General features: G+C 36.0%; 1 protein-coding gene across 1 annotated transcript; it reads left to right on the forward strand.

The window, feature by feature from the left end:
- The first annotated feature begins 3,366 nt into the window (after window positions 1-3,366).
- Window positions 3,367-4,585, forward strand: LOC133828887 (uncharacterized). The gene is made up of 5 exons (XM_062258951.1): window positions 3,367-3,416; window positions 3,763-3,936; window positions 4,018-4,122; window positions 4,209-4,374; window positions 4,464-4,585. The coding sequence occupies exons 1-5, from the start codon at window positions 3,376-3,378 to the stop codon at window positions 4,557-4,559; spliced, it is 582 nt and encodes a 193-aa protein (XP_062114935.1). The 5' UTR covers window positions 3,367-3,375; the 3' UTR covers window positions 4,560-4,585.
- Window positions 4,586-19,798: the final 15,213 nt, after the last annotated feature.

A 19,798-nucleotide genomic window follows, 5' to 3' on the forward strand; every position in this document is an offset into this window, starting at 1 on the left:
GTAAGTAGTAATTACTACTTAATTTTTAATTTTTTTTTTATATTTACAAACTATTGTTAGAGGAGTTTGAATATATTAGATATTCATCCATAGTGAAGTAGGTTCTGAGATAAAATTGTGTGCTGCGGAGATAACAGAAGGTTGAGAACATGTGTGCCTTAGTGAAGTAGGATCTGTGAATTTTCTGTGTGCTGCGGTGACTTATGGTTGAGAACATGCATGTTGTTTGTTATATGTTTTATTTGATGTGAATTTATAGGTAGATAACTTGGGAGATGCTATAAATACAGAGGAAACTCTGCCCAATTTTTTTTGATGATATTAGTTGAACATGTTTTATAAGTTACTATATATAATAATAATGTTTTTATTTTTGTTGAAATTTTAAATACATATGAATTTTGGATATGTCATAGAAATAAATGAAACTCTGTCCATTTCATTTTATAATTTAATAATTGAACATAATTTTAGAGTATTGCTATACTAATTTTCTTTTCATTATCAACTTAGGAATTAGGTAGATATTATCATTATGGATAAGTCATGGATTCTTGAGAATAGAGAAACACAACAATTTCAAGACGGATTCAACCAATTTTTAGAATTTTGCCAAACAAATTGTAGTGATCCGGAAAGAATTCATTGGCCATGTATAGATTGTGGTAATGGAACAAAAGGAAATATTACCATGATAAAAAATCATGTATTTTGTCGGGGATTTGATACAAGTTATCGTACATGGTATTGGCATGGGGAATCTTTGAAAAATAATAATCCATATCCATTCGGGAGGCGAGGGGTTGATGATTTGGGTTATAGTGATTTTGACGATCATCCTATGGAATTGCTCGATGAAGCACAAGAAGAGTTTGTTGATGATCCTTCAAAATTTGATAAATTGGTTAGAGATGCAGATAAACCATTATTCAATGGTTGTCTGAAACAAAGATTACCAACGATGGTAAAATTTTACAACATAAAAGCAGAAAATGGAGTTAGTGATAAATGTTTTAGTCAATTTTTAGCTGCTTTTAAAGAGATTTTGCCGTTAGATAATTGCTTCCCTGAGTCTACGTATGAAGTGAAGAAAACTTTAAATTGCATAGGCTTGAAGTATGAGAAGATCCATGCATGTCCGAATGATTGTGTGTTATATCGTAAAGAGTATGCAGACATGGACACTTGCCCAGAATGTGATTCACCCTGCTACAAACCTAACAAGAGTAAGGAGATCAGGAAACTTATTCCTCAAAAAGTGATGTGGTACTTGCCCTTAATTCCGCGGCTAAAGCGATTATATCGAAGTGCAGAACACTCTGAAAACTTAATATGGCATGAGACTAGGCGAGTGAAAGATGGTAAACTTCGACATCCTGCAGATTCGCAGGCTTGGAAAAAAGTTAATAACTTAAATCCAGAATTTAAAACTGAAGCAAGACATCTTCGTCTAGGTCTAGCTGCCGATGGTGTAAATCCACATAAATCTCTAAGTAGTAGGCATAGTTCGTGGCCTGTCTTCCTTGTTATGTACAATCTTCCTCCGTGGTTAGTGATGAGAAGAAAGTTTTTGATGCTCACGTTAATGATTTCAGGCCCAAAACAACCGGGACACGATATAGATGTTTATTTGGCACCATTAATTGATGATTTGAAAGATTTGTATGAAAATGGTGTTGAGGCATATGACGGTTTTAAGAAAGAAGTCTTTAACTTAAAAGCTGTTTTGTTGTGGACTGTTAATGATTTCCCAGCTTATGGTAATCTATCAGGGTTAAGCACAAAAGGTTACCAGGGATGTCCAATATGTTGCACTAACACAAAGGCTATTCGTCTGTCTAATGGGCACAAAATTTGTTATATGGGTCATAGACGATATTTGCCCCTAAATCATCATTATAGGGACAAAAAAAAAAGCATTTGATGGTGATAAAGAACAAGGTGTTGCTCCTTTGCCACTTTCGGGGCAACAAATTCTTAAAGAAGTAGAGAAAATTGATTTCAAGTATGGAAAAATGCAGAAAAATAAGAAAGTAAGTGGATGTTTCCAAAGGAAATCAATTTTTTTTCGTCTCCCTTACTGGAAAGATTTACTTGTTCGACATTGTTTGGATGTCATGCATATAGAAAAAAATGTGTGCGAAAGTATTATAGGTACATTACTTGATATTCCCGGTAAAACTAAGGATGGTTTAACTAGTCGTTTAGATCTTGTTGAAATGGGTATATGAACTGATTTAGCACCTGAACAGAAAGGTAAACGCACATATTTACCTCCTGCTTGTTTCACGTTGTCCAGAGAAGAGAAAAAAGTTGTATGTAAATCATTTGCAGAGATGAAAGTGCCTGATGGCTATTCATCCAACATTCGAAACTTGGTATCCATGGGAGATTTGAGGCTGATGGGTATGAAATCACATGACTGTCATATGTTGATGCAACAATTACTTCCGATTGCTATTCGGTCAGTATTACCGAAAAAAGTTCGAGATTGTTTAACGAATGTTTGCATATTCTTCAATCATTTATGCGGAAAAGAATTAGAAATGAAAAAATTGGATGAATTGCATTATAAGATAGTGGAAAATCTATGCAACCTTGAAATGTTTTTTCCGCCATCCTTCTTTGACATTATGATTCATTTAATGGTTCATCTAGTAAGGGAAGCCAAGTTGTGTGGACCAGTTTGGGCGAGATGGATGTATCCATTTGAAAGAAGTATGAAGGTGTTGAAAAGTTATGTGCGTAATCATTATCGTCCTGAAGCTAGTATGGTTGAATGTTATATATCGGAAGAGGCAGTAGAATTTTGCTCAGAATACATGAGTGGGGTTGAAGCAATCGGAATCAGCAAACCACGAAATAACTCAGATGGAGTTGATAAAGGACTACGAGGGAATGGAACAGTGACCACCGTGTCTAGGGCAGAATTAGATCAAGCTCAATTAGTTGTGTTGCAAAATAATCCCGAGATTCAATCATATATAATGTAAGTAGAAAATATATTTCAATCATATATATTAGAGTAGTGTTTTTCTTTTTGTTGTTTAAACTTTTTGTTATTTATTTTATGTTTCAGTGATCACATAGAGTTATTACGGTCGATGATTCCAAACAAGATTAAAAATAAACAAAAATGGGTTATCAGTTGGATCTCACGTAGTCATCCCCGCTGAAATAACTCAACCAGAACCTTCAAATTGGTTAACAGATAACCAATGGGACAAAATTGATATGAGTCTAAAATTCATAGTGAAGGAGTATTATTCCAATAAAGGAATAGATGGGGTTGTACAAGTTCCCGTTGACCCGGAGTTTATAGGAGAACGCGAGGCTATCTTCATCACTTCGGAAGACGCTTATCAAGCAGCCTCCATGGATAATATTGGATCCTCAGCTATGCTGTTTGGTATGAGGTATGTATCAATTCGTTATGTCATTACAAACTATTAGAGGAGTTTGAATATATTAGATATTCATCCGTAGTGAAGTAAGTTCTGAGATGAAATTGTGTGCTGTGGAGATAACAGAAGGTTGAGAACATGTGTGTCTTAGTGAAGTAGGTTCTGCGAATTTTGTGTGCTGCGGTGGCTTATGGTTGAGAACATGCATGTTGTTTGTTGTATGTTTTGTCTGAATTGAATTTATAGGTTCTAATAATTTTGGATATGCTATAGAAACAGAGGAAACTCTGCCCAATTTTTTTTTGACGATATTAATTTATTAATTGAAAATGTAATATGAATGATTGATTCTCTACAGATGCATTTGGGAAAGCATGCACCCAAATTCACGACAATTATATAAATTTTTTGACACCGAACATCTTTCTATTGGCAATGATGAAAGTAAAAACTATACGGTGGATCTTATAGCCAAATGGATGATGACTATGGATAGACGAGGCCAAATATATTTCATTCCTTGGATTGTTGAGTAAGAACGAACTACTTAAACATTATCACTACTATGGTTGAATTTTAATTTTATAATAATCATATTTTATTATTATTTTAGTCGACATTGGATGTTGGTGCTCGTGATGATGCGGGGGATGACCATAATTTTGGACCCTTTAAAAAATCATAAATCTCCACCAATAATTACGGAGGTTATGGAAAAGTAAGTTCTTCATTTGTAATGTATGCATTATTAATTTTTAAAAGTTGAGAGCATAATATGTATTTAATTAATTTTAATTTTTGTAGAGCATACGCACAATGTTTGGAAAATGAATACATCGGCACATTTACAAAATTGGTGAGAGGTTCTTGTCCAAAACAACCTGAAAGTCATGAATGTGGTTATTATGTACTAAGATACATTTATGATCTTGTAAATGCACCGAATCCAGCAGAAGTTATCAAGAAGAAAGTATGTTATATTTTAAACTCTTTTTTGCTTAAGAAAAACTAGATATTGTATTTAATTATCTAATCTATATTAACTTTTCAATTTTGCAGTGGTTTGACAAAAAGCAATTCAATGTCAAAGAGGATCTACTACCACTACAAAGTGATTGGTTAGCTAGATTAATGCCATTTTTTTATGAAAACTAAATTTTTGTATGTATGTAAGATTAAAGTGCTAACTTATATTGGTTAGAATGATTAAAGTCTTTAATTCATTACAAGCCATTTATTTTGTATTAGATATGAAATGTATATATAATAATTTAACAAATTAGTTATACTATTGAAAATAATTATTTATTAAAATTGAAAATTAATTTTTTTTTATTAAAAATGCTCGGTTATCAACCGAAATTAAAGTTTTTTTTTTATTGAGAAAGCCCTTTTCTCTGCGGTTGTAGTAAGCCAACCGCGAAGAAAAGAGAGCTTTCTCTGCGGTTCTAGTAAGAAAACCGCGGTCCAAAACAACCTGAAAGTCATGAATGTGGTTATTATGTACTAAGATACATTTATGATCTTGTAAATGCACCGAATCCAGCAGAAGTTATCAAGAAGAAAGTATGTTATATTTTAAACTCTTTTTTGCTTAAGAAAAACTAGATATTGTATTTAATTATCTAATCTATATTAACTTTTCAATTTTGCAGTGGTTTGACAAAAAGCAATTCAATGTCAAAGAGGATCTACTACCACTACAAAGTGATTGGTTAGCTAGATTAATGCCATTTTTTTATGAAAACTAAATTTTTGTATGTATGTAAGATTAAAGTGCTAACTTATATTGGTTAGAATGATTAAAGTCTTTAATTCATTACAAGCCATTTATTTTGTATTAGATATGAAATGTATATATAATAATTTAACAAATTAGTTATACTATTGAAAATAATTATTTATTAAAATTGAAAATTAATTTTTTTTTATTAAAAATGCTCGGTTATCAACCGAAATTAAAGTTTTTTTTTTTATTGAGAAAGTCTTTTTCTCTGCGGTTGTAGTAAGCCAACCGCGAAGAAAAGAGAGCTTTCTCTGCGGTTCTAGTAAGAAAACCGCGGTCCAAAACAACCTGAAAGTCATGAATGTGGTTATTATGTACTAAGATACATTTATGATCTTGTAAATGCACCGAATCCAGCAGAAGTTATCAAGAAGAAAGTATGTTATATTTTAAACTCTTTTTTGCTTAAGAAAAACTAGATATTGTATTTAATTATCTAATCTATATTAACTTTTCAATTTTGCAGTGGTTTGACAAAAAGCAATTCAATGTCAAAGAGGATCTACTACCACTACAAAGTGATTGGTTAGCTAGATTAATGCCATTTTTTTATGAAAACTAAATTTTTGTATGTATGTAAGATTAAAGTGCTAACTTATATTGGTTAGAATGATTAAAGTCTTTAATTCATTACAAGCCATTTATTTTGTATTAGATATGAAATGTATATATAATAATTTAACAAATTAGTTATACTATTGAAAATAATTATTTATTAAAATTGAAAATTAATTTTTTTTTATTAAAAATGCTCGGTTATCAACCGAAATTAAAGTTTTTTTTTTTATTGAGAAAGTCTTTTTCTCTGCGGTTGTAGTAAGCCAACCGCGAAGAAAAGAGAGCTTTCTCTGCGGTTCTAGTAAGAAAACCGCGGTCCAAAACAACCTGAAAGTCATGAATGTGGTTATTATGTACTAAGATACATTTATGATCTTGTAAATGCACCGAATCCAGCAGAAGTTATCAAGAAGAAAGTATGTTATATTTTAAACTCTTTTTTGCTTAAGAAAAACTAGATATTGTATTTAATTATCTAATCTATATTAACTTTTCAATTTTGCAGTGGTTTGACAAAAAGCAATTCAATGTCAAAGAGGATCTACTACCACTACAAAGTGATTGGTTAGCTAGATTAATGCCATTTTTTTATGAAAACTAAATTTTTGTATGTATGTAAGATTAAAGTGCTAACTTATATTGGTTAGAATGATTAAAGTCTTTAATTCATTACAAGCCATTTATTTTGTATTAGATATGAAATGTATATATAATAATTTAACAAATTAGTTATACTATTGAAAATAATTATTTATTAAAATTGAAAATTAATTTTTTTTTATTAAAAATGCTCGGTTATCAACCGAAATTAAAGTTTTTTTTTTATTGAGAAAGCCCTTTTCTCTGCGGTTGTAGTAAGCCAACCGCGAAGAAAAGAGAGCTTTCTCTGCGGTTCTAGTAAGAAAACCGCGGTCCAAAACAACCTGAAAGTCATGAATGTGGTTATTATGTACTAAGATACATTTATGATCTTGTAAATGCACCGAATCCAGCAGAAGTTATCAAGAAGAAAGTATGTTATATTTTAAACTCTTTTTTGCTTAAGAAAAACTAGATATTGTATTTAATTATCTAATCTATATTAACTTTTCAATTTTGCAGTGGTTTGACAAAAAGCAATTCAATGTCAAAGAGGATCTACTACCACTACAAAGTGATTGGTTAGCTAGATTAATGCCATTTTTTTATGAAAACTAAATTTTTGTATGTATGTAAGATTAAAGTGCTAACTTATATTGGTTAGAATGATTAAAGTCTTTAATTCATTACAAGCCATTTATTTTGTATTAGATATGAAATGTATATATAATAATTTAACAAATTAGTTATACTATTGAAAATAATTATTTATTAAAATTGAAAATTAATTTTTTTTTATTAAAAATGCTCGGTTATCAACCGAAATTAAAGTTTTTTTTTTTATTGAGAAAGTCTTTTTCTCTGCGGTTGTAGTAAGCCAACCGCGAAGAAAAGAGAGCTTTCTCTGCGGTTCTAGTAAGAAAACCGCGGTCCAAAACAACCTGAAAGTCATGAATGTGGTTATTATGTACTAAGATACATTTATGATCTTGTAAATGCACCGAATCCAGCAGAAGTTATCAAGAAGAAAGTATGTTATATTTTAAACTCTTTTTTGCTTAAGAAAAACTAGATATTGTATTTAATTATCTAATCTATATTAACTTTTCAATTTTGCAGTGGTTTGACAAAAAACAATTCAATGTCAAAGATGATCTACTACCACTACAAAGTGATTGGTTAGCTAGATTAATGCCATTTGTTTATGAAAACTAAATTTTTGTATGTATGTAAGATTAAAGTGCTAACTTATATTGGTTAGAATGATTAAAGTCTTTAATTCATTACTAGCCATTTATTTTGTATTAGATATGAAATGTATATATAATAATTTAACAAATTAGTTATACTATTGAAAATAATTATTTATTAAAATTGAAAATTAATTTTTTTTTATTAAAAATGCTCGGTTATTAACCGAAATTAAAATTTTTTTTTCATTGAGAAAGCCCTTTTCTCTACGGTTGTAGTAAGCCAACCGCGGAGAAAAGAGAGCTTTCTCTGCGGTTCTAGTAAGAAAACCGTAGAGAAAGCTCTTTTTTCTCCGCGGTTTGCTTACTAGAACTGTAGAGAAAGCTCTCTTTTCTCCGCGGTTGGCTTACTACAACCGCAGATAAAAGTGTAGCTTTTCTCCGCGGTTTGCGTATCACTTTTCTCTGCGGTCGAATACACTGCGCTTTTCAATACTCTTGAAAACCGCAGTGTATTGAGTAAAAAAACTGCAGAGAAAGGCCTTTTTTGTAGTAGTGATGGTAGATATTAAGTTTTTGGGTGGCAAGGTGGTGGTTGAAGCCATGGCCGATGGTTTGGTGGCACCATCGGCGTTAATGGTGGTGGCAGGCGGATAGGGTGTTAGGGCCACGGGTTGGGTATTTTTCCACACCCCTAAGAGTTCTAGAGGTGTATTAGGAGTTTCCTTGGGGTTGGGTTCCAACAATAACGAATTTGGGAGTCACGGCCGAAGCTTGGAAGCCATGTTTGACCATTTGTTTCGTCAACCACCGCCGGTGGTGGTGGTGGTACTGGTGGTCGGAGGTGAGGATCATGGTGGTTCCGGGACGATGCAGTGAACGTTGTGGGAGGCACCTATGGCTCGAAACTGGTCATGAAGAGTGTTTGCCATTCTTGGCCGTGCACAAGGAAGCCATTGATGAAGGCTTGTGCACGTGAGCATGCATGCATGCTTTGTTGTTTTTTTGGTAATTAATGGTTACCAATTTGTAACCAAAGGGGACAAAAAGTGGTATTTGGTCCCAAAACTTTGGAATTTTGTCGTGAAGCTCGGGATTAGGAACCCCAATGTCTACAAACTGATATTTGAGGATCGAGGTTTAGAAAATTTATCTAAATAATATCTAAGATTAATAAGTTACGAACTAGGCCCGGGAATTATTATTTAAGCTTCATGAAAAGTTCTAGGTTCGGAAATTAGTTTCAAAGTTTAAATTTGATGACTTAGAACTTATGAAATATTTTCAAGGACTTAGAAAATATTTTAGGAAGTACAATATTACCAATTTTAAGTCTCAAGATCAAGAAGTGGGCTCGGGGCTCATACTTTGGACTCGGGCATTGGAAAGTGGAATTTTAAGAAGTAATTGGAGTGTTGACTTGAAATCTCGGACATGGTCTAAGATAAAATTATTATAGGAAATAATAATTTTCTAAGTTGAGTTCGGGATTTTTGAGAAGGGTATTATGGTCATTTTACCCCAAGGGCTCGGGTTTGGGCCAGGGTCGGGAATTTTAGTTTTTGATTTTTAAATTCCCTTATTTATATTTAAAATCTTAGTAAAGCATAAACTAAGACATATTGTCCCAATATGATTATAGGGTCTAAACGCGATCGGAAATACTCACAAAGACATAATTCGCAAAAGCTAAGGACAAGAGGTAAGGAAGTATACACCAAGAGTAACTTAGCTTGTTGTGATTCTAGTGAATTGTTTGCATGTTTGTAGATTGTTGGTTAAATTCTAGATGCTATATATGTGTGTGATTATATGGCTGGATGCGCATGATAGTACCCATCTATCGGGTTTGAATGTTCTTAGTGCAGTAAAGTTATCATGAATGTATGTGCAATGTTTATGACTGTCAAGGGAAACCTTGTGAGGGTGGATCCCATGCAGCCGTGTAGTGGGGTTCGCCGTCCAGTCCGTAAAGTCATCGAGTTTTAGCGGAGATTACCCTTTTGGCACGGGATGTGAGTATTCTCTGGGCTGCGGAGGCCACCTGGGGATCATGACCCCACAGATAGCTCGATGGCTCAGTACAAGGCCTTGTGAGGGAGGATTCCCCATGCAGCCGTACAGTGGGGTTATCCACCAAGTCAGTAAAGTCATCGTGTTTTAGCAGAGTGTACCCCTTTGGTACGGGAGGTGGGGTTGCTCTGGGCCGTGGAGGCCACACTGGGATTAAAACCCCACAGATAACACGATGGCTCAGTTATATGTTTTCAGTATGTTACGCAACACTTTGACTTATGTGAATATGCTAGACGTGTTGTTCAGTTTGCAGTTTCGAGATATGCATTTCTGTTATGAAAAGTTTGTTTAGAATAGTAGAATCATGAGTTGTAGCTAGCTTCCTTATTGAGCGTTATAGCTCATCAGTTACTCTGTGTGTGTAGGTAAGGGCAAAACGTAAGGAGCAGTGCAATGAGCTGGAGGGGATTCTGTCTGAAGTATGCATACTGTGAAACAACCAACCTGCAGGGTTGTCAGGGTTCTCTTAAGTTTTCCGCTGAGTCCAGTAATAGTTTCATCAGTTTCATGTTTACTAGTTTATCTAAAGAAAGCCATGTGGCTACAGACTATTTCTTAAGTTACGTTTAACTACTGTTTGTTTTTAAGACTATGGGATCCCATCCAAATAATATTTTATTTCAAAGTACTCCCATGTAAAATTTTCTAAAAAGTTTACTCTAAAGTTTATTTAGTTTTTAACGTCCGATTTTTACCAAAGTTGACCGTAAGGGTCCAGTTGACCCCGGATAGTCGTAGTCGTGTTCGGTGGGTCTAGTTAAGAAAAGTCGGGTCGTTACACCAAAAATGTTCCCAGGCCAATTGGGAAGACTGCCAAGGTACCACTTTAGGCCAACGAGCTTTTCTAGAACTCCCCAAGGTTTTTAGAAAAGGTTGGAGGGTAACGCTAACACAGACCTTATTTAAGAACCAATTTTTCTAAGACAAAACATGTTTGGTGTTTACTGATTTCCAAAATTACACAAATGTTCTCAATACTTTGTTTTGATACAAAATTTTTTTTATATGTTTATTTTTATTTTTGGGAAAAAAACTAAATCTAAAAAAAATAAAATTCTAAACCTAAACGTAAAAGTAAAAGTAAAACAAATAAATAAACTAAAAAAAAAAAAACTACAAATGAGCCCAAAAACAAAAATTAAAAACAAATAAACAAATCAAAAATGAAAATAAACCTAAAAGTAAAATAAAACAATTAAAAAAATTGAATAAATAAAAAAAAGAAACTAAAAATAAAAATTACTAAGGAAAAAAAATTAAAAGATCAATTTTAAAAAAATTATACTACTTTTTTTTTATAAAAAAAATTAATTTACTATGCAGACCTTTAATTGTAGAGTTACCTTCCTAGTAACGGCGCCAAAAATTGATATCGCTCAATAAACTCCTAAGCGGTCGCAGTAGTAATCGGGCTATGTCGTATCCACAGAGAGGCAAACACAACTAAAGATTAGATTAGTAAATAACAGATAAAAATAAAGTCGAATTGAAGAGATGGATTTTGTGAAATTAAAATGATAGATTAGAGAAAGCGATCAGATAAAGAGCATGGCAAGGTAGAGATGCAGTGCTGTAAAACCTATTATAATAATGATATTAATTCAAAATACAGTTGCAATTCTACACCATTAATTGAAACTGGAAGGTGTATATGTTAAAAGCACAAATTAAATAATCTAGATTAAATTGAATCTAACTCCTAATTTCATAGCATATCATATTATATATCCAAGAGCGATAAAATACCACTAACAGAATGCAGTAAAAGACATACAATATAACAAATATACTAAAATAAATTAACAATATAAGATACATAAGAAAATCATGACTGAACTTATGTAAAAGATGCTAAATAATTTTAGAAAAGAAATTAGAATATGAGAAACAAAATAATTAATGAGATATGGAAATGAAGCAGAAGAAGAATCAATATCAATATTGAGAATGAAAAGTACAACAACTACACTCTAACATCACCAATATTTCTAAAATAATTCACTCATTTCTGTCACCTAAAACAAGCAAAATTAAACTAGAAATAAGAAAAGAAACAAAATACAAAGTGTCTTTTTCCACTCCAATCTGATGATTTTTTCCCTACATTTGGTCCTCTATTTATAGTGAAAATAGGACCCAAAATGTGTATTTACGTGCATTAGGAAGTGGAGAAAGTGGCTTCAAAATCTGATGGAGAAAGGGACAAGTGGGACATGGGTCATGCGTTAATTGGCTTTAGACAAATGGTTGCTGGTGGAGTGGGGGACAAGGAGGCCACGTGGCGCATGCTGACTGGCTCGGCAGGAGGCGTGGCAGGCTGGCAGCGCGCGTCAGGCGCGGTTGGCTGTTGGTGGGACAACGTGGGCACGTGTCAGGAGGTGTAGGACCCGTGTGGCAGGCGGCTGTCAGGCTCTTCAGGTGGCTCGGCTGGCGGCTAGCGACTCAACTGGAGGCTGGTGGCTTTCTGTCACGTGGCAGTTTCTAAAAGCTTGGGCTAGGCTCCTTTTTGGGCCTAAGTTAACTTCAAAAATACCATTTTTTTTTTCATGATTTCTTCAATTTTAATTATTCCTTTCTTCTTTCTTTTTATTTGTGTCAAAATACATTTTATTTCCTGAAAATTAAACACAAATTAAATTATAATTAATATTTTCAAATATAAAATATATGACAATAAATCCATGAAAATATTAATTAAAAATTAATTAATTTTAAACTTTAAGACTAATAAAATGATATTGTTGAGCACTAATCAACAGGTATCTCGATTCTGCCCCCAATAACCTTTTGCTGACATAGTACACTAGTTTTTGTACAATTTGATCTTCTCGGACGAGCACGGCGCTGATGGCGTACTCGGTTGTGGCGAAATATAGGTACAAGGTTTCTCCTGTGATAGGTTTCGACAAGATGGGAGGCTCCGTGAGGTGCTTCTTAAGCTCCTGAAATGTCAGCTCACATTCCTCTGTCCACAAAGAATTTTCTGCCCCCTCTCAAAAGGTTGAAAAATGGCAGGCATCGATCTGTAGATTTAGAGATAAATCTACTTAAAGCCGCCATCCGTCCAGTTAAGCTCTGGACATCTTTATGCTTTCGAGGTGAGGGCATGTCGATTAATGCTTGGATCTTTTCAGGATTAACCTCTATTCCCCGCGCGTTCACAATGAAGTCCAGAAACTTCCCTGACGATACTCCAAAGGAGCATTTCTGGGGGTTGAGCTTCATGTTGTACTTTCGTAGCACGGCGAAGCATTCTTCGAGGTCGTCCCCATGGTTATAGTTTTGTTTAGATTTGACCAACATATCATCAACATATACTGCCATGTTATTACCTATCTGCTCAGAGAACATCATGTTTACGAGCCTTTGATACGTGGCTCTAGAATTCTTAAGCCCGAAAGGCGTGACATTGTAACAGTACAACCCTTTATCTGTCACAAAACTCGTATGCTCTTGGTCTGGGGCATGCATGGTGATCTGGTTATATTCATAATAAGCGTCCATGAATGACATAAGTCCGTGCCCGGCTGTGGCATCTACGAGCTGGTTGATTTGAGGTAGGGGAAAACAGTCCTTAGGGCATGCCTTATTAAGGTCAGAGTAATCGATACAAGTTCGCCATGTTCCGTTAGGTTTTGGAAACAGTACTGGGTTAGCGACTTAATCAGGGTAGAGGGCGTCTTGTATAAATCGATTCGCCTTTAACTTGTCGTCCTCTTCTTTCAGGGCTTTCTTCTTGTCATCGTCCAGGAGTCTTTGTTTTTGTTGCTTCGGGGGGAAGCTCTTGTCAATGTTAAGGGCATCGCTTATCACATTCGGACTTATGCTTACCATGCCCGAATGCAACCATGCAAAAACATCCTGGTTCATCCTCAAGAAGCAAATTAATTGCTACTTTGTTTCTTCTGAAAGGTTTTTCCCTACCTTCACAGTTTTCAGGGGATCAACTTCTTCGAGCGTGACCTCTTCGAGCTCTTCTAGCGGCTCAAGATCAGCCTTTTCTTCTATTCTGGGGTCAATCTCTTCATCTATTTCGCAGATCACCCCATCCTTGTTCTGAATTATAATAAGTGCCTGTGCACTTGTTTCTTTTTTCCCTCTAACAGAAATTATATAGCATTCCCTCCCCGCGAGCTGGTCCCCTTTTAGAGTCCCGAAGCCACTAGAAGTTGGGAACTTGATGGCCAGATGCCTCACAAACGAAACTGCCCCCAGCCCTACTAGGGAGGCTCTTTTGAGCAGTACATTATAGGCAGATGGAAGATCCACCACTACGACTTCCATCATCTTGGTTGTCGAGACTGGGAAGTCTCCCAAAGTTACGGGGAGTTCGATGGATCCCATGCAGGCAATCCCTTCTCCTAAAAAGCCGTACAATGTCATTGCACATGCCTTTAGGTCGCGAAGCGCAAGTCCCATCTTTTCTAAAGTGGCTTTGTAGAGGATATTCACCGAGCTCCCATTGTCAATTAGGACTCGGTGCACCCTTTTATTTGTGAGCTAAAGGGTGATGACCAGCGGGTCATTATGAGGGAACTGTACATGAGACGCGTCATCCTCAGTAAAAGTTATGGGTTGAGATTCAACCCTTTATTGTTATGGAGCTCTGGGTTCGGGTTTGTAGGGAGACCCGTCACCAATTTTCAGCTCATTCACACATCTTTTCTGGGCATTCCTACCCGGTCCTGCAATATGGGGTCCCCCCGAGATTGTTATGAAATATTCTCCATTAATCGGAGGGGGTCGTTCATCTTCCCGTGCTCGAGAGTTGCTGTTCTGGGCAGGTGGTGCAGCTTCTGCCCTCTGGCTGGTAGAAGCCTGAATGGGGTTTTGATTTCTCACATACTGCCTGAAATAATCCTCTCGAGATCAGACCTTCGATCTCATCTTTTAATTGCCTGCATTCATCGGTCGTATGTCCAATATCTCTATGGAATCTGCAGTACTTGTTGGAGTCTCTTTTTGTCTTTTGGTTTCTCATGGGGTCAGGTCGTCTGAAAGGGACCTGATTTTCATTAGCCAGGTAGATATTCTCTCGAGACTCATTGAGCTCGGTATACACCTTGTATACGAAGAATTATCTCCCCCCCTTTCTTCTTCTTCTTCTCCCCATCCACCTCGGGATTATTCCCTTTGTTCTTCTTTCATTTAGAAGGGTTGTCCCCGGGGGGTTTTGAGGTTGTAGGATCCACCGAGGTCGAGGCAGAGTTTATATATATTATTGTTGTTATGGGCTGAGAGGTCATATTCAATGCTGACCTCGCCTCCTCTACATTAACAAACCTCTGAGCTCGTCGATTGAACTCGGTTAAGGACCTCATGGGCTTCCTTTGCAAATATTCCCAGAGAGGGCTTCTAGGCATTATTCCAGCTCAAACAGCCATTAAATGGACACTGTCGTCAACATCACGAGCTCGAGCGACTTCTAAATTAAATCTGGTGAGGTAACTTTTTAGTGATTCATTCGGCTGTTGCCGGACATTGGTCAAGGCAGATGCCTCAGGCCTAATGCCGACATGGCCTTGAATTGTTTCTTAAAATCTCGTGATAGTTGATCCCAAGAAGCAATTGAATGTCTTTTATATTTTTCAAACCAGTTATTTGCTAGTCCCGTGAGCGAGGGTGGGAATAACATGCATCTGAGCTCGTAACCCACATTACTGGCTCACGTGATTGTGTTGAAAGTACTTAAATGACTATACGAATTCTAATTCTCATCAAATGGTGGGACATGAGGAATTCTGAACCCTTGAGGAAATGGGGTGCTAGAAATATTTTGGGCGAAGGGCTCGAGTTCTTCATCGAACTCTTCATCCCATTCCCAGCCTCGTTCGTTTTGCAAGAGCCTGAATGCTCTTTCCAATTGTTCAATCCTTTCTTGGAATGGATCTATGGGGGTCTGACTTGAATTAGCAGAAACTAGTTATCATTGATTACAACTCCAGTTCTGTGCCTCGACACAGGGTGCTTACGCCCATTGAGATGATCTCTCAGATATGGATTTGATGGATTATCATGCCCCTGATTATGGTTCAGATGCTCCCATAAATCTGGGTGATTTCCTTGATTTCCAGTGTTCCTTGGTTCCTGGTCATATATGCTTACAGACCTGGTGTCACCCAAGCCTTCGCTAACATGTCTCGTTGCATGGTTATTTCGAGATGGGTTTCTTGCTGGTCGCCTTGTCTCAACAGTTTGTGATCGAGACATTTGTCTTCTCGTGGGATTGGGACCCCTATGCTCCCTAGCAGTTTCCCCATTCCCATGCCTTCACCCAGCTCGCCTTTCCTTATCACCACGGGTCGGTTGTGCATCCCTCCGAATTGGTGAGGGGTGCCTTATCGGCGATGGTGGGTGTCTTATTGGTGATGGTGGCTGCCATCCATTATGAAGCCTAGAAGGCCCTGAGTTTGCTCGATCAGGTTCTGCAACATTCTGCTCGATACTAGGATTTCGAGTCCGAGTCTCCGAGGGGGCTCGGTTATTCCCTACTCCGGCTGGGACCTTCGCAGTTGGGTTGGCAGGACCTCCAGCCCGGTTACTTCTCTGGGGTCTCGGCGGAGCAGGCTGCTCTGCTGGTGGCGGAGGTTGCATCGCTCTTCAGGTGGCTGCATTTTTGCTCGGCCGCCCCTGAGGCCTACACGGTGGGACGTGAACGTCCCGCGGAGGTGGATCCTGGGTATCTTGCGGAGGTGGGGCCTGAGCCGCCTGCGCTTCAGCAGCTAGTCTGGCTAGCTCTTCATTGCGTTTCTTAGCTTCTGCCAACTGTTTTCGCAGTTGACGATTTTCGAGTTCCACAATTGGGACGTATAGTTTAGGATTGTAGTACATGTCCTCATCGTCCCTGGGGCCAGGTGGTCCTTGAGAGTTGGATGAACTACTCCTCTCATCAAGGTCAGAATTCACCATAGGCTGCTTTCCAGGGCGCCGGGGGTACTCAACTTCATCTAAAATTTCCTCCTCGGGAATATTGGAATCATTTGCAGCCATTGCTAATCCGAGAGGCTTCTTGACTAAACAGACTCACACACGTACTGTTTAATGGCTCTCAATGAAAGCACCAAACTATTGACGCCGTTTTTCGTCAAATTAAATAGGAGAGCAATTAAACAAGAAAATATCGGAGGAAATGAACAAAGAAGAACACAAGAGGGTTTTTACGTGGTTCAGCAGTTAAATCTGTCTAGTCCACGAGTCTATGTTATTAAGACTTGGGAGTTTTCTAGAAACTTTTCTGAGAATAGTTGCCTAGAGCTTTCTCTCCAGAATTCAGAAATCGATCCTTTACAAATGGTGCTTTCTTCTCTATTTATTGAGAAGGTTGCAGAATTCATTCCCACATATCTCGGGAAGATATTCTATAAATCAATTAATATAATGTTATTTAATGCATTATGTCCTACATACACGGACGGAAACGTCCCATAGAATGTGGGATCAGATAACAGATTAAATAATATCCCTTAAACAATGGGATTGTACAACAATAAATATGTTCACATATAACTGATTAACTCAGGTACGAGATTCATCAAATCTCTGAGACTAGCAGTCGATCATGAACTCGTCGAGACTATCAGTCGATCGCGAGCTCGTCGCCTAACTTCGTGTGCGCTCAGAACAAGTAACTATTGATGAAGTCATCTCATTCGAGCTTACACTTTCCGAGCTTGAGCCATCTCGTCTGAAGGCTAGAGATGTATCAGGGAAAAATATATATAAGTGTCAAACCATGGCCATTGCGAGCTTAGAGAATATTCGAGGTTGTACATCCTTTAGCTTTTCGAGGTCGTTACTTACAACAAAGCAGTCCGACTGAAGGATCATTTGACGACCGTGTATATTTCGAGCTTACACCTGACGAGCCTAAATTTCGATGTCATAACCTTATGCTCGAATTCTAGGTGTAACACAACTTCTCTAATTGGAGGAAGAGGTTTAATTCCATGGATTCTTCATCTTACTTCATCCAATTTTTTATTAAGACCAAATAAGAATTTAAAAATTCTTTCTTTATCAATAATCTTTTTATGTTTAAGACTACATTCAGGAAAACTAAACATATTATCACCAAATAAATCCAATTGCTACCAACATCTATTTAGGGCATTAAAAATATTGAGTAACACTTAGATCACCTTGTTGAAGGTCATTCAGAATACCTTTTATCTCAAAAAGCTCATATGTATTTTCATTGTGAGAGTATGTTTCTTTTGCAGCATCCTAAATCTCCTTGGTTGTCTTGTAGTACATAAAATCCTCTCCCATTTCTTTCATCTTTGAGTTTAATAACTAGGACATAACCATACTATTTTTTTATTTCCAAGCCTTGAAAATGGGACCTTTTGTAGGTGGGGCAGCAGCTACTCTTGTGAGAAAATCTTATTTCCCTGTTTCCACAAACAAACAACATCATAGAGTAAGACTACTGTAAATAATTATTTTCACATTGTTTATGCCTTGTGATAGGCATGATGAGACTTTCAGATTCTCCATTAATGCTAGGAGAGATGACTTATTGGCTAGATGTTAGGTCTGAAGCAGATGAAGTATCAAGGATGGCTATAACGTATTTTACCATTGGGAAAATGAAGATGTGTATGTGGCTGTGATACCATAAGGATTGAGAGGAATAGAGAGGAAAACTCTATTGTTTTTCTGATATATTATTATGAAATAAAACCTAGAAAATATAGCATGATAACGTGGCACAAATATAAGGGACATGAAGGACACACGATGAGACATTTATAGAGGACTGGTCGACTCACGACCAGATAGGAGAAGAAAATATGCTACCAGGTAAATTAAGAACTTATACGGAGCAGCCGAAAAAGAAGTTGACAAAAGACATGCGAACATAGCTGCTCGGTTAAATGTAGTTGAAGTTCAAATTTAGTTTAATATGTAGATATTTGTGAGATATATGTTATTTCAAATATAGAGTGCATTATTTACCTATTATTTTATATTTATTTGTTGCACAAGTTACGTAAGGCCCGTGACCCATCTATGTACATTCTTAAGTCTATAAATAGATGACTCAAGAATTTATTTATTTTTTACGCTGTAATTTTTTACTTTTAGAAAATTATAAAAATCTAAAGCTATTATCCACGCTTTTGTATCCTCTTTCTCAGCTTGTGAAACTTGGTTGACTCTAGTCACCTGATCGCAGGTTTTGAGAATTTACATAAATACGAATATAAAGTTGTCGTAGGTCATTACTGATTAGCAGGGCCAAACCACTATAATTTTGTGTCATTTGTTATTCTTAAATTGAGTTCTTATTTTATATCGTAAATTTGACCATGTGTTGTTGAGCGAATCTCAGGTCAACATTTAGAATACAGGATATACACGTTCAAAACAAGAAAGTGATATCAGGATATGTAAAACCTGATTTCATTATTCAAAACATAATAAAACATTAAATATAAATAAATATATTAATATATAATCCCTATAAACTAGGAATCGGATTTCAACAAGTTTCAACGTCAAAAAGAAGTTTGAGTATTTGTGTGTCACAAATAAAGAGCTAAGATAGTTTCACCACAAATATTCCTATCTGAAAACATATTTTAATGACTTAATATTGTGTTTTTCAAGCAGTGAAACAAAATTTCCTCTTAGGTCTAGCTCACTTCAAGTAGTTGGGTGTATGAGTGTATATGAGAGGGAGCGAGGATTTAATACCCCACTGTATTATCCATCTTATAAATGAAATATAAACTGTCATATCTCTACATTAGCCATCTTATAAATGAAATATTGAGTTAACCATAAGGAATAAATCTTTAGACATCAATTTTAGAATGTTAAATATTACCCCATAGTAACTAGTAGCCATTTCTGACTCTTCGATCAAATGGAATCATCGTCAATTATCCGTAAGTTGGTTTGTACAACCTTTTTATAAAAGTAATACATATAAAACCAAAATTTATATTATTGTAATATTATTTTTCTAGTTTATCCAAATTTGATAAAAGTAATACAGACAAAACCAAAACCTCCATTATTGTAATGTTGTTTTTGTAATCTAAATAAATATTCTGAGTCCATGTCAATTATATCATTGTCATAAACGTGAATGAGTGCCTCTAAAATTGGAATCTTTACATTAATATACTAATATAATAAAATAACTACAACTTTGTTAGGAAAATATAATATACCCAAATTAATTAGAATTTAATTAA

Source organism: Humulus lupulus, chromosome 4, assembly GCF_963169125.1.
Source record: "Humulus lupulus chromosome 4, drHumLupu1.1, whole genome shotgun sequence".
Classification (NCBI taxonomy): domain Eukaryota; kingdom Viridiplantae; phylum Streptophyta; class Magnoliopsida; order Rosales; family Cannabaceae; genus Humulus; species Humulus lupulus.

What these genes read in the sequence shown, in the direction of transcription:
- LOC133828887 (XM_062258951.1), top strand. Translation starts at nt 3,376, where the DNA reads ATGGATAATATTGGATCCTCAGCTATGCTGTTTGGTATGAG. An exon ending in ATTACGGAGGTTATGGAAAA is followed by an intron (nt 4,123 to 4,208) that starts GTAAGTTCTTCA and finishes TAATTTTTGTAG; the next exon opens with AGCATACGCACAATGTTTGG. An exon ending in CAGAAGTTATCAAGAAGAAA is followed by an intron (nt 4,375 to 4,463) that starts GTATGTTATATT and finishes TCAATTTTGCAG; the next exon opens with TGGTTTGACAAAAAGCAATT.